We start from the raw sequence: 15,527 nt of genomic DNA on the forward strand, positions 1-15,527 counted from the left end.
GGCTGTTGTGGCTGCTGTGGCCTGCCTCGCCAGAGGGAGAGAGTGTGAATGCTCAATCCAATGCTGTGGAAAGTTGCCAATTGATGATATCAACATTTCCAATAAGATTTTGTCTGTGTGAACTTTTCACCAATGTTTTTTTTTTTTTTTAAAATCATTGGGCATAACAAGCATCAGAAATGTTTCTTTCAAATCCTATTTGGTTTAGGTGAATGTTAAATCACCTCCTATTATTACTGGTGAAATAAAACGCTTCCTGGATCTTATCAAATTAATTAAAGCAACTTTATTTTATCATCTGAGCTGAACTACATCATTTCAAACCCACTTTTAGGCAGTTATGGTTATGCAGTATAATGAAATCTTTTTACTTCTACACATATCACTCAGTGGATTAGGACATTTTATTAGGGAATATTTCATATTGCCTTTTTTGAGTGATTTTAATTTTTTTATTTTTACCTCAAAATTTGTTGTAATTAGGGAGACTGTACCTTAATATCCAAGGAACAAGCTTCGCATAATTTATCTTTTTTCCCCTGCTGTCAAACCAGTCTTTCCCCCCCCCCCCCTTTCCTTTCAAGTTTACTGTTCAACGGATCCTTTGGCTATCCCCTTCACACCCCCCCACACCCGTCATATGGACCATTAACAAAAATAACAAATATACCTTCTGTCTGTCAACGGCACTGTAATAAATGCTTAATTAATTTTCATTTTTATCAGTGTATATTGTTTTTACTGTATTTCGCATCACTGAAATTATTTATATCCCAGAATAATGTGAAAAAAAAGAATAGTGTCGATTAAAGTTTTATAATTACACTTCATGATTTTTTAATACAAAGTAGACATACAAAAAAAGTGTCTTTCATTTCAGTTTATTTCTGAACAGATACATATATACATACACACACGAATATATCACAGTATCATATATATATATATGTATATATATATATATATATATATATATATATATGTATATATATATATATATATATATATATGTATATATATATATATATATATATATAAAACCCACCCACAAGTACATTACAGTCAGCGCAGTGAATATACTACAACAAAATGGTTCATACACGAAGTATTTTACAAGAAAAAAAAATCATAAGCACATCAAAAATACTTAGCCATAATCTGAAATGAGATGCTATCAGTAGTTGGGGATGAGAGCCAAGTGTGTGAGCATTAACACAGCGAGGTGAATAGGGGTAAGGGGGGATAGGTCCATTCGAGTTTGCTGGATATGCTGACTCAGCCAACACTGTGGAAATTTAGGTAACTGTTTTAACCAACTGTTTTGTCAAGTGCCAGGTGGAAAACACACTTCGATTCCTTGTTTATACGTCAGGGCCTTCCCGTGGATACACCATGCCAGCAGAGTCCAGGCCTGGGTAGAGATTGCTACTGAACTGACTCAGGATTGAGTCACTGTAGCTGCCTGTGTAGTGAGAAGGTGAGGAAGAGATGCTTGTTTGAGGAGGAGGAGAAACCTGTGCCTCCCATTGTGGTACTGAAGAACTTGGTGAGTATGAGCCGAAACCCCCAGCTGAAGAGACTCTTTGAGTGTCCAAAGACACACCCAGTGGCATAGGGGGGAGCACTGCACTTGAACCCGAGACCATTTCATTCATCTGAGACAAGAAGCCATTAAGGCAGGGGGCACGTGCGCCTGCTGAAACTGGAGAGGGTCCTCTCTCGGATTCATGACTGGTGTTAGTCTGGTCTTTTGGGCTGGACGCAGTGGAATCTGTTTCTATGTAGCCTTTTCCCTCTTCTTCAGCCAGGGAATCTGATTTTCTCTTTCTCTTGCGACGGAAGTTGCCATTATCAAACATTTTCTCACAGTTTGGATCAAGAGTCCAGTAATTGCCCTTTCCTGCACACAAATATTACAATTACATTATGACCATAAACATTACTTCATTTGCAACACTTTGCGACAATACGTTGGTTAAAATCAAATAAAACTAAAGGAAAGAAAGAAGAAAGTCTTACCTGGGTCATCATCATCCCTTGGCACCTTCATGAAGCAATCGTTGAGTGAAAGATTGTGACGAATGGAGTTCTGCCAGCCAGCCTTGCTTTTGTTGTAGAAAGGGAAGTTATCCGCTACATACTGATAGATTTGGCTGAGCGTCAGCCTGCGATTTGGGGCGCCGTTTATTGCCATGGCAATCAGAGCTGAGTAAGAATATGGTGGTCTAACAAGTTTCATCAGGTCTTCTTGAGAAGGCAAAGGAAACCAGCTGAAACTCCCTTCTGTACCCCCCATTCCTCCTGCACCAAGATAGGGTCTCTGCATGCCGTAGGGCTGGGGCCCTCCTCCAAAGTTGGGCGCAGCATTCAGTCCAGGGCTAGTGAACCACAAATAAGGGTTGGGGGACGGGGGGGCATAGTCCACCAGGTCACTGGCAGATGGCAAGGTCTGCTGTGGGCTCGGCAAAGGCGGAGGGCAGTAGAAGTTGTCGTTGTATAGGCTGCACTCTTGGGATTCCTGGCCCATTGTGTGGAATTGGGGTGACAGGGCTTGTGGCATAAATGATGTCATGCTCACCCTAGTTCTGTCTGTCACCTTCTGGTTTTCCAGCTGGAGATGGAAACACTGTGTATGAGAAATTCAGTCTTCTTTGTCCCACTGTATGTCCAGCTCAGGCGGGTTGGTCAGGTGCACCATAGCCTACTACCTGTGTCACCTGGAGTATTTATATCTCTCTGGCTACACCCCCTCTAATCTGATTGGCCATTCCATGAACACCTCACACCTAATTTGTTTCTGATGAAATTAGAGGCAGGGTGGAAAAACACCTAAATATTTGGGTGATATGCTGCTTTACTGAACCTTATTAACAGATACCTAGATGCAAAAATGAATAGCCAGTGCCTCCCCGAAACACATTTACATCAATTTTTTTCAGGTCTCACATTTGGTAAAAAATATTTTATTTCTTTTAACATAAATATAGACTATGGTTATTAGATTTACTACATTCACCACTGCTTATTATTAACCAGGTAAATTGTCTTTCTTCATGTTTCTTTGACTTGATTAGGCTTGATATGCCTCTGCAAGTTTATTTCATTGGGATTTAAAAGTGAACAACTTAAATGTAACTGAAATAATTGTCGGATATGACAATTATTGTAAAGATTGACTTAATTATTAATGCAGCCAATGAATGCGGCTAATGACTGAAGTAAAAAAAGAAAATTATACATACATACATACATACATACATACATACATACATACATACATAACACAAAGTGCACAGTACCTGTCAAAAGATTATTTTGACGACTACTCATTCATAGGTTTTTCTGTATATTAACTATTTTCTACATTGTAGAACAATACTGAAGACATCAAAACTATTAAATATATGGAACATAAACAAAAAAGTGCTAAATTATTATTATTATTATTATTATTATTTTTGCATATTTTAGATTCTACAAAGTAGCCAGTGTTTACCTTGATGACACTTTGCACACTATTGGCATTTTCTTAACCAGCTTCATGAGGTCGTCACCTGGGATGTTTTCACTTAACAGGTCTGCCTCGTCAAAAGTTAATTAGTGCAATTTCTTGCCTTCTTAATGCATTTGAGATCAAACAGTAAATAGTAAATAATAAACATACAGTAAATAGCCCTAATCCACAACTGTAGTAATCCATATTATGTCAAGAACAGCTCAACTAAATAAAGGGAAACAACATCCATCATTACTTTAAGACATTAAATGACTTTTAATGAAACAAATAAATAAAGAAAATCATTGAATTGGTAGGTGTGCCCAAGCTTTTGACTGGTACCTTATCTCCACTAAAAAAAGCATTTGTAATTAAATATAATGTGTGTAACCTAGAAGGTGATTTCCCCCCCTTGTATTTGGTAATGAAACGTGGCATTTTCATTATAAACATGGATTACATTGGTGTCAAGAGTAGTGGTGCTTTTCTTTCTTTCTTTCTTTAGTTCACACAACGTTAGTACCAGTCACAAGAAATAGTAGTACCAGTCAAAAGTTCACACACCCACACACACACACACACACACACACATAGGAGAGAGAGAGAGAGAGAGAGAGAGAGAGAGAGCATTGCAATGCTGTGTAAACTGTAAATAAATACAACATATCAAATATTGAGAAATTGTATTGCTTGAACTCAGTGCCAGCAGCATGTTTCAAAAAAAGTTGGGACAGGGGCAACAAAATACTGGAAAAGTTGTGTCATGCTAAAAAAAAAATATTTGGTTAATTGGCAACAGGTAAGTAACATGATTGGGTATACAGTAAAAAGAGCATCCCAGAGAGGCGGAGTCTCTCAGAAGTAAAGATGGGGAGGGGTTCACGGCTCTGTGAAAGACTGCATGGGCAAACAGTGCAACAATTTAAGAACAACGTTCCTCAATGTAAAATTTCAAAGAATTTGGGGATCACATCATCTCTCATACATAATATCATTAAAAGATTCAGAGAATCTGGAGAAATCTCTGTATGCAAGAGACAAGGCTGAAAACTGACATTGGATGCCTGTGATCTTCAGGCCCTCAGGCAACACGGCATTAAAAGCAGGCACGTGTCTGTAGTGGAAATCACTTTATGGGCTCAGGAACACTTTGGAAAACCAGCGTCTGTGAAAACAGTTCACTGCTGCATCCGCTAATGCAAGTTAAAACCAGATATAAAAAAATATGCAGAAACACCGCCACCTTCCAGATGTAGTTTGTATGATTATATATATAAAAGTCCCAGATGTAGTTTGTATGATTATATATATAAAATAGACTAATTCAGGATACTTTCATTTTTTATGTATTTATTTTTTTTAAATAATTGCATAATATATCCCGAGTTGAATCTCAGCCGTAGTCAAAACGAACACCATCGTGTCATATCATCTGTAGCCAATTGATTACAAGCTAATACAAGGCCAATGGGATAGTTACATAGCTCACAGCAACTGTTCAATCCTAGATACTGTACACATATTATTCCATTGTCATTGTATTAGGCTGACATGTTTAAAAAATCATTCGTAACTGTATCCCTGATGACAGATTGATTGTTTGTGTCTGCAGGTCATTTTTTTAACTGTCAAGATGTTAATTGAAAGAAACCGAACTCTTTTGCTTGCCAGAAATGTCTTTCATGGAAACAGACTACGCTTTATTCCTAAATAGGCTGCAAACGTGCATATGAAATATGTACACCATGGTAGATTTGAGCTGCAGAGAATTTTATTCAAGCAAAAAAAAAAAAAAAATCTAAAACATCCAAGCACTTCTCTTTGCATGACAGAAAAATGAACATATATGCAAATACATAAATATTTCAGAATATTAATCAGGAAAAAGTTTTAAAATCTTGATCGATTTAGTTCAATCCATGTTTTTTTGTACTGGTGGTCATCCAGCCTCCAGTTCTCTCTCTCTCTCTCTCTCTCTCTCTCTCTCTCTCTCTCTCTCTATATATATATATATATATATATATATAATCTTTTGTCAGGCTGTAAAGAGTAGCACACACACACACGTCCCCATGACACTATATTTTTTATATATACTAGTGCATCTCAAAAAATTTGAATACCATGAAAAAGTTCCTTTTTTTCATAATTTAATTCAAAAAGGTAAACTTTCATATCTTCTATATTCATTACATGTAAAGTGAAATATTTAAAGCCTTTTTTGTTTTAATTTTGATGATTATGGCTTATAGCTCATGAAAATCAGAAATCCAGTATCTCAAATTATTAGAATATTCCCTAAGATCAATCAAAAAAAGGATGTACAATACAGAAATGTCCAACTTCTGAAAAGTATATTCGTTTATACACTCAATACTTGGTTGGGGCTCCTTTACCATGAATTACTGTATCAATGCGGTGTGGCATGGAGGTGATCAGTCTGTGGCACTGCTGAGGTGTTATTGAAGCCCAGGTTGCTTTGATAGTGGCCTTCAGCGTATCTGTATTTTTGGGTCGGGTGTTTCTCATCTTCCTCTTGACAATACCCCATAGATTCTCTATGGGGTTCAGGTCAGGCAAGTTGGCTGGCCAATCAAACACAGTAATATCATGGTCAGCAAACCATTTGGTAGTAGTTTTGGCACTGTGGGTAGGTGCTAAGTCCTGCTGGAAAAGGAAATCAGCATCTCCAAAAGGCTCATCAGCAGATGGAAGCATGAAGTGCTCTAAAATCTCCTGGTAGATGGCTGTGTTGACTTTGGACTTGATAAAATACAGTGGACCAATACCAGCAGATGACATGGCACCCCAAATCATCACAGACTGTGGAAACTTCACACTGGGCTTCAAACACCTTGGATTCTGTGCCTCTCCACTCTTCCTCCAGACTCTAGAACCGTGATTTCCAAATTAAATGCAAAATGTACTTTCATCTGAAAAGAGGACTTTGGACCACTGAGCAACAGTCCATTTCTTTCTCTCCTTAGCCCAGATAAGACACGTCTGACATTGCCTCTGGCTCAGGAGTAGCTTGATATTAGGAATGCGAAAGTTGTATGCCCTTTCTTGAAGACGTCTGTTCGTGATGGGTCTTGATACACTGACACCAGCCTCAGTCCACTCCTTGTGAAACTCTCCCAAGTTCTTGAATCAACTTTTCTTGACAATCCTCTCAAGACTGCGGCCATCCCTGTTGCTTGTGTACCTTTTCCAGCCACCCTTTTCAGCAATGACCTTTTGTGGCTTACCCTCCTTGTGGAGGGCATCAGTGATCATCTTCTGGACAACAGTCAAGTCAGCAGTCTTCCCCATGATTGTGGTTGTGTGTACTGAACTAGACCGAGAGATACACTGTGTTCATACTGTTTTACTCAAACTCGAAATGAAATATTCTAATATTTTGAGATGGGTTTTTTTTATGTTTTTGTACTGTATGCCATACTGATTAAAATTAAAATAGAAAAATGCTTGAAACATTTTAGTTTATGTGTAATGATACTATAATATATAACATTTTCACTTTCTTAAATAACTTAAGTATTTTTTAAGTATCTTAAGTAAAGATGGGGAGGGGTTCACGGCTCTGTGAAAGACTGCATGGGCAAACAGTGCAACAATTTAAGAACAACGTTCCTCAATGTAAAATTTCAAAGAATTTGGGGATCACATCATCTCTCATACATAATATCATTAAAAGATTCAGAGAATCTGGAGAAATCTCTGTATGCAAGAGACAAGGTTGAAAACTGACATTGGATGCCTGTGATCTTCAGGCCCTCAGGCAACACGGCATTAAAAGCAGACACGTGTCTGTAGTGGAAATCACTGTATGGGCTCAGGAACACTTTGGAAAACCAGCGTCTGTGAAAACAGTTCATTGCTGCATCCGCTAATGCAAGTTAAAACCAGATATAAAAAAATATGCAGAAACACCACCACCTTCTCTGGGCCTGAGCTCTTTTATGATGGACTGAGGTGAAGTGGAAAATTGTCCCAAGGTCTGATGAATCAAAAGTAGAAATTCTTTTTAGAAATCATGGACACCATGTTCTCCAGGCTAAAGAGGAGAGGGACCATCCAGCTTGTTATCAGTGCACAGTTCAAAAGCCAGCATCTGTGATGGTATAAGGGTGCATTAGTGCACATGACATGGGTAGCTTGTACTTCTGGGAAGGCATCATTAATGCTAAATGATATATACATGCTTCAGAGCAATATGCTGCCATCCAGACAAAATCTTTTTCAGGGAAGGTCTTCCTTCTTTCAGCAAGACAATACCAAACCACATTCTGTATGTATTATAAATGCATAACTCCATAGTAAAAGAGTCTGGGTGCTAAACTGGCCTGCCTGCAGTCCAGACCTGTCTCCCACTGAAAACATTTAGTGCATTATGAAGTGCAAAATATGATAAAGGAGACCCCAAACTGTTGAGCAGCTGAAATCCTATATCAGGCAAGAATGGGACAACATTTCTCTTTCAAAACTACAACAATTAGTCTCCTCAGTTCCCAAACATTTTCATTGTTGTTAAAAATAGAGGTGATGCAACACAGTGTTACCACATGCCCCATCCCAACTTTTTTAAATTGTGTTACTCTCGTCAAATTCAAAATGGGCATATATATTTTTCAAAAAACAATAATATTTCTCAGTTTCAATATTTGTTATGTTGCCTTTGTACTATTTACAATGAAATATAGGGTTTCCATAATTTGCAAATGATCACATTCTGTTTTTATTAACTTTTTACACAATGTCCCAACTTTTTTTGAAACAGTTGAAACGATTTAATATATATAGAGGATATTACAAGGTGGCAAGACGATATGAAGTTTATCTTCGTGTGGTTAATATATTGAGCATAGTGAACGAGTGATATGTTTTTCAACACGAGAAGATAAACTTCATATCTTTGTGCCACCGTGTAATATTCTTTATATTATATAGACACATCCACAAAAAATAATACAAGTATATCAAAAGAATTTTAATTTTGAACCAGTTCACCATTTTGACAATGCACGTCCAGTCAGCAGGAAATCACTGGGAGTGACGTCACTGGAGTGAAATATCGGGAATTATTATACACACAGGACACTTTTTTGATGGAATAAAAACATGTGTTCTATTCCTTTCTAGCAGGTTTCATTCATTTGGTTTGATAGCATGCAATATTGTTAGCATATAACTTATCCTACGTGTATTACGTCACTCTACCCAATGGAGAATGAGCGTTGAATATGGTTTACAATATTGCATGGTTGTCAAGGCTTGTCTTTGACTCATTCAATATCATGCTCGCTGAATGGAATATATCTGATATACCACTCAAAGCCAGCCAATATTATTTAAATATGTCACTCAGATCCATTATGTATTTCGTCTGAAAAATACGAGTTTTTCAAGATGAGAAGATAAACTTCATATCTTCAAGCCAACATGTGATTTTCTTTTTATTATATAGACACATTCACAAACAAAAAGTACCCAAATTTATAAAAACAATTCTTCAGTTTCCTCATGAGTGAGGATATTGGAAAATATGTTGCTCAATGTCCCAGATGTAGTTTGTATGATTATATATATAAAGTAGACTAATTCAGGATACTTTCATTTTTTATGTATTTATTTTTTTAAAATAATTGCATAATATATCCCGAGTTGAATCTCAGCCGTAGTCAAAACGAACACCATCGTGTCATATCATCTGTAGCCAATTGATTACAAGCTAATACAAGGCCAATGGGATAGTTACATAGCTCACAGCAACTGTTCAATCCTAGATACTGTACACATATTATTCCATTGTCATTGTATTAGGCTGACATGTTTAAAAAATCATTCGTAACTGTATCCCTGATGACAGATTGATTGTTTGTGTCTGCAGGTCATTTTTTTAACTGTCAAGATGTTAATTGAAAGAAACCGAACTCTTTTGCTTGCCAGAAATGTCTTTCATGGAAACAGACTACGCTTTATTCCTAAATAGGCTGCAAACGTGCATATGAAATATGTACACCATGGTAGATTTGAGCTGCAGAGAATTTTATTCAAGCAAAAAAAAATTTTTAAAAATCTAAAACATCCAAGCACTTCTCTTTGCATGACAGAAAAATGAACATATATGCAAATACATAAATATTTCAGAATATTAATCAGGAAAAAGTTTTAAAATCTTGATCGATTTAGTTCAATCCATGTTTTTTTGTACTGGTGGTCATCCAGCCTCCAGTTCACTCTCTCTCTCATATATATATATATATATATATATATATATATATATATATATATATATATATATATATGTGTGTGTATTATATATATATATATATATATATCTTTTGTCAGGCTGTAAAGAGTAGCACACACACACACGTCCCCATGACACTATATTTTTTATATATACTAGTGCATCTCAAAAAATTTGAATACCATGAAAAAGTTCCTTTTTTTCATAATTTAATTCAAAAAGGTAAACTTTCATATCTTCTATATTCATTACATGTAAAGTGAAATATTTAAAGCCTTTTTTGTTTTAATTTTGATGATTATGGCTTATAGCTCATGAAAATCAGAAATCCAGTATCTCAAATTATTAGAATATTCCCTAAGATCAATCAAAAAAAGGATTTACAATACAGAAATGTCCAACTTCTGAAAAGTATATTCGTTTATACACTCAATACTTGGTTGGGGCTCCTTTACCATGAATTACTGTATCAATGCGGTGTGGCATGGAGGTGATCAGTCTGTGGCACTGCTGAGGTGTTATTGAAGCCCAGGTTGCTTTGATAGTGGCCTTCAGCGTATCTGTATTTTTGGGTCGGGTGTTTCTCATCTTCCTCTTGACAATACCCCATAGATTCTCTATGGGGTTCAGGTCAGGCAAGTTGGCTGGCCAATCAAACACAGTAATATCATGGTCAGCAAACCATTTGGTAGTAGTTTTGGCACTGTGGGTAGGTGCTAAGTCCTGCTGGAAAAGGAAATCAGCATCTCCAAAAGGCTCATCAGCAGATGGAAGCATGAAGTGCTCTAAAATCTCCTGGTAGATGGCTGTGTTGACTTTGGACTTGATAAAATACAGTGGACCAATACCAGCAGATGACATGGCACCCCAAATCATCACAGACTGTGGAAACTTCACACTGGGCTTCAAACACCTTGGATTCTGTGCCTCTCCACTCTTCCTCCAGACTCTAGAACCGTGATTTCCAAATTAAATGCAAAATGTACTTTCATCTGAAAAGAGGACTTTGGACCACTGAGCAACAGTCCATTTCTTTCTCTCCTTAGCCCAGATAAGACACTTCTGACATTGCCTCTGGCTCAGGAGTAGCTTGATATTAGGAATGCGAAAGTTGTATGCCCTTTCTTGAAGACGTCTGTTCGTGATGGGTCTTGATACACTGACACCAGCCTCAGTCCACTCCTTGTGAAACTCTCCCAAGTTCTTGAATCAACTTTTCTTGACAATCCTCTCAAGACTGCGGCCATCCCTGTTGCTTGTGTACCTTTTCCAGCCACCCTTTTCAGCAATGACCTTTTGTGGCTTACCCTCCTTGTGGAGGGCATCAGTGATCATCTTCTGGACAACAGTCAAGTCAGCAGTCTTCCCCATGATTGTGGTTGTGTGTACTGAACTAGACCGAGAGATGCACTGTGTTCATACTGTTTTACTCAAACTCGAAATGAAATATTCTAATATTTTGAGATGTTTTTTTTTATGTTTTTGTACTGTATGCCATACTGATTAAAATTAAAATAGAAAAATGCTTGAAACATTTTAGTTTATGTGTAATGAGACTATAATATATAACATTTTCACTTTCTTAAATAACTGATGGAAAATATTGAACTTTTTCACAATATTCCAATTTTTGGAGATGCACTAGTATATATATATATATATACACACAGTATACTTATCAATAGCAAGATGCATATCCAGCACATTGATGTGACTGCATCCAGAAAACATACAAGTAAAACAAATTCTGCCGTCTCTTTAAGATCCTTCTGGGAAGTTCATAGTGCTGTTTTTCATGTCAGGTGTGATATAACTGCCCACTCTATTACGTTGTCCTTTAGAGAGTCAAAATCCAGCAGGGTGAATCAGAGCACACTGGTTTTGTTGACCTGTTCCACGGTTTTTCGCATCAATCAGCAGCAGTGGCATCTGCATGTGTTGACTGATAATGCCACTGACACTTGGAAAGACCTGTTAGTGAAATTTAAACGTAAATCCATTTGATGTTTAACTATGTATATCATGTAAACAGAAAAAAAAAGAAAAGAAAATGGTGGTACTTAATGACCAACTTTACAGAAGCAAGTGCAGGCGTACCTCGGAAGCTTTAAGACCAGTCCCAAGCAGGAAGCCATCCTGCGCTTTGCGAATCTGGATGTTGAAGACTTTGTTCTGGTAAAGTACCATGAGTGTGTAAGGCTGAGTGACGGAGCCCTTTGAGCTGTCCCGTACTAAGAATGCTCCATCCTAATGCAGAGTAGATGTGACGTGGAAGGAAATGTCAAGAGTTTCCAAGAGTATTTGGATATAATTATAGGATTATACTAGAAAACAGGTCAGAGTTATAGAAAAGGACTCACCCTGTTTACCCGTCTCAGATTGCCTTCTGCCTGACCACGTGTCACCTGTCCCACATACCATGCAGGATCCATATCCTACAGAAAGACAGACAAAATACATTCATTGGTATTCATGGTTATAACATCATCCCCCCCGTGCAATCCATCAGTGGGTAGGAAGACTATAGGACTACTTTACTAGTTTTGGGTTTTGGCCCATTTTCAGCTCAGCAGTGATGCTGACATGGTAGTGTGTGTTCGTGTGTGTGTGTTTGTGTGTGTGTGCAGCATGAGAGTATTAAGCACAGCAGCATTCCTGGGATTTTCATAGAATTGAGAAACAGTCCAACGACAGCCAACACCAGTGCTGTGCTCAGAAACTGATACTGAGAAAGATTTAACAGACTTTTTTTTTTTACAAAACAACCATCTAAAATTTCTATTTATACACCTACAAGTTGGACAAACAAAGTAGGTATTCATAATAACGCTGCCAATAACTGTATACAGAGTTTATTTCAAACCCCAGCATAAGACAGTATGTGTAGATGTTCACGACTAAGACTAACGAGACCGTCAATGACGGCGTAGTTCACTCCGGCCCCGTCTAGTCCAGGAGGAATGATCTAAAGTGGGCCACCTTGCGCAAATTTTATATATATATATATATATATATATATATATATATATATATATATATATATATATCTATATCTCCACCCTAGGAATACTGACCTATTTGCCAGAAGGAATCCAAAACAGTGAGGAACTGACCGAGAAGAAGTGATTTTTGTCGAACCGTTCATTAAAGCTTAATTAGCCCATAACTTCATTAATAATTGTAATTAAGCAAATCTGGTTAGAAGTTATATGCACCCTAGGTACCCCTACCTTCATGCCAGAAAGAATCAAAATCAGTGAAGAATTGAGGGAGAAGAAGCGATTTATGTGGAAACTGCTCGTTAGGGCTTAATTAGTCCATATCTTCATTATTAATTGCAATTATGCACGTTTGGATAGAAGCCATATGGACCCCAGGCAGACCTACCTTCCTGCCAAAAAGAATAAAATTTGATGAAGAATTGAGAGAGAAGAAGTGATTTTTGTGAAATGTGGACGACACCGGACGGACGACACCGGATGGACGATGGACAACGCATGATGGCATAAGTTCATCGCCTATTGGCTGGATGAGCTAATAACCAAGCTAGTTTGAGCTGACAAGAAGGGAACCATAACTAAAATAATTACTCTTTACAACCATGGGGAGCAGAAAAGCATCTCAGAATATACAAAACGTCAACCCTTGAGGCCAAGAACAGGAATCAGCGGCAACAGTGGGCACAGGCTCACCCAAACTGGACAGGTGACGATTGGAAAAAGTCCAGGTGATGTTTTTGACAGTTTATACTTCAGTATAATATGTAGAGTGTTTATTTATTACTGATTTCTTTTAGTTAACTTAACAAAGAAAAAAATTCAAACCCAATTCTTTAGCTTTACAGAACACATGTGGTCATTGGTGCTGCAGTTAAAAGTGGCGTGTACTTTTTAGTTCTGTTGAAATACATTTTTCAGGCTGTTTACTTACACTCCAGCCATCATACTGATCATAATAGCTGACTTCCACATGTACTAGCAAGGACCTTAAATATTTGAAGACTCGGAGAATGTATATTGGAACTCTAGTGAAAAGGCGCCACCTGCTGAAGACTCCATATTACATCATACTCCATATAACCCACCTGCTCTCCTCTTGTATTGAGATCAGATGGCCTCATTGGTTGTGGTGGAATTCTACCCCCTCTCATTGCTGTAAAAAAAGTATTAAAAATCAGTCAGATTATTCCTCAGTTAATTGGTATATTTTGTAGAAATCTTGATTTTGTCAAGTTTGGTGGTACATACCATCCTGTAGTCTTGAAGCTAGAGGGCCAGTCTGATTAATACTGTAAAAAAAACAGGTAATAGTTTTTCAATTCATATTACATGCTTTTATATGTAAGGAATAAACACAAGGCAGGGTGTGCTGTTATGGGAAGATAATAAACATAGTGTGATTTGGCTGGTGTTGAGTGGTATATAAGATATACAAGCTATATTCCATTCAGCTAGCATGATATTTAATGAGTCAAAGACGAGGAGCTGAATGGAGTACATCTAATATAACCACGAAAAAAAGCCAGCCAATATTATTTTTATACATACACATTCCTTTTGGGTGTTCAACGCGTCTTCCTCTTTCCAAATTCTCTCAAAATCTTCCATATTTAACGAAGCAAACCTGGTGGCCATGTTTGTTTGCAAATTGTCACAGTCGCTCGCTAGAGCAGAAGTTTTACGTCTCCGTCGTGTTTCTTTTCCAGTTTTTCGATGTCCGTTGGTATGTTTTTCTCTTGTAAATATGCGTGAAGAATATTTCATGAAGTTTTGGCAGCCTTTCAGGTGTTCAATGCGTCTTTCTCTTTCCCAACAAACAAAGAAATGCTTTTGCGCATGCGCAGCAGAAAACTTTCTCATTAAATATTCACATCAGCTACAACATGTGACATCATGTTGTCTTGACAACCATGCAGTATCATAAACCATATTCAACGCTCATTCTCCATTGGGTAGAGTGATGCAATATATGTAGGATAAGCAATATGCTAACAATATTGCATGCTATCAAAGCAAATGAATGAAACCTGCTTGATGGGAATAGAACACGTTTTTATTCCATCGAAAAAGTGTCCTGTATATATAATAATTATTGATATTTCACTCCGATGATGTCACTCCCACTGTTTTCCTGCTGACTGGATGTGTGTTGTCAAAATGGCGAACCGGTTCAAAATTAAAATTCTTTTGATTCACTTGCGTATTTTTTGTGGATGTGTCCATGTAATACAACCCTGATTCCAAAAAAGTTGGGACAAAGTACAAATTGTAAATAAAAACGGAATGCAATGATGTGGAAATTTCAAAATTCCATATTTTATTCACAATAGAACATAGATGACATATCAAATGTTTAAACTGAGAAAATGTATCATTTAAAGAGAAAAATTAGGTGATTTTAAATTTCATGACAACAACACATCTCAAAAAAGTTGGGACAAGGCCATGTTTACCACTGTGAGACATCCCCTTTTCTCTTTACAACAGTCTGTAAATGTCTGGGGACTGAGGAGACAAGTTGCTCAAGTTTAGGGATAGGAATGTTAACCCATTCTTGTCTAATGTAGGATTCTAGTTGCTCAACTGTCTTAGGTCTTTTTTGTTGTATCTTCCGTTTTATGATGCGCCAAATGTTTTCTATGGGTGAAAGATCTGGACTGTAGGCTGGCCAGTTCAGTTCCCAGACCCTTCTTCTATGCAGCCATGATGCTGTAATTGATGGAGTATGTGGTTTGGCATTGTCATGTTGGAAAATGCAAGGTCTTCCCTGAAAGAGACG

General features: G+C 37.4%; 2 protein-coding genes across 2 annotated transcripts in view; both read right to left on the reverse strand.

Moving 5' to 3' along the window:
• Positions 1–1,045: 1,045 nt before the first annotated feature.
• On the reverse strand, positions 1,046–2,685 carry foxi3a (forkhead box I3a). Its single transcript, XM_060935179.1, has 2 exons — positions 2,020–2,685; positions 1,046–1,900 (listed from the first exon to the last, which is right to left on the reverse strand). The coding sequence occupies exons 1-2, from the start codon at positions 2,570–2,572 to the stop codon at positions 1,362–1,364; spliced, it is 1,092 nt and encodes a 363-aa protein (XP_060791162.1). The 5' UTR covers positions 2,573–2,685; the 3' UTR covers positions 1,046–1,361.
• Positions 2,686–9,523: 6,838 nt separating this feature from the next.
• The window catches only part of lcp2a (lymphocyte cytosolic protein 2a), a 39,926-nt gene continuing 33,922 nt past the window's right edge, over positions 9,524–15,527 (reverse strand). The window contains exons 17-21 of the mRNA XM_060936258.1: positions 13,997–14,037; positions 13,834–13,901; positions 12,110–12,184; positions 11,847–11,996; positions 9,524–11,720 (exon numbers count right to left, since the gene is read on the reverse strand). Of these exons, the coding sequence (XP_060792241.1) occupies positions 11,595–11,720; positions 11,847–11,996; positions 12,110–12,184; positions 13,834–13,901; positions 13,997–14,037 (460 nt within the window). The 3' untranslated portion in view covers positions 9,524–11,594. The remainder of the gene's footprint in view (positions 11,721–11,846; positions 11,997–12,109; positions 12,185–13,833; positions 13,902–13,996; positions 14,038–15,527) is intronic.

This window comes from Neoarius graeffei, chromosome 12, assembly GCF_027579695.1.
Source record: "Neoarius graeffei isolate fNeoGra1 chromosome 12, fNeoGra1.pri, whole genome shotgun sequence".
Lineage (NCBI taxonomy): Eukaryota > Metazoa > Chordata > Actinopteri > Siluriformes > Ariidae > Neoarius > Neoarius graeffei.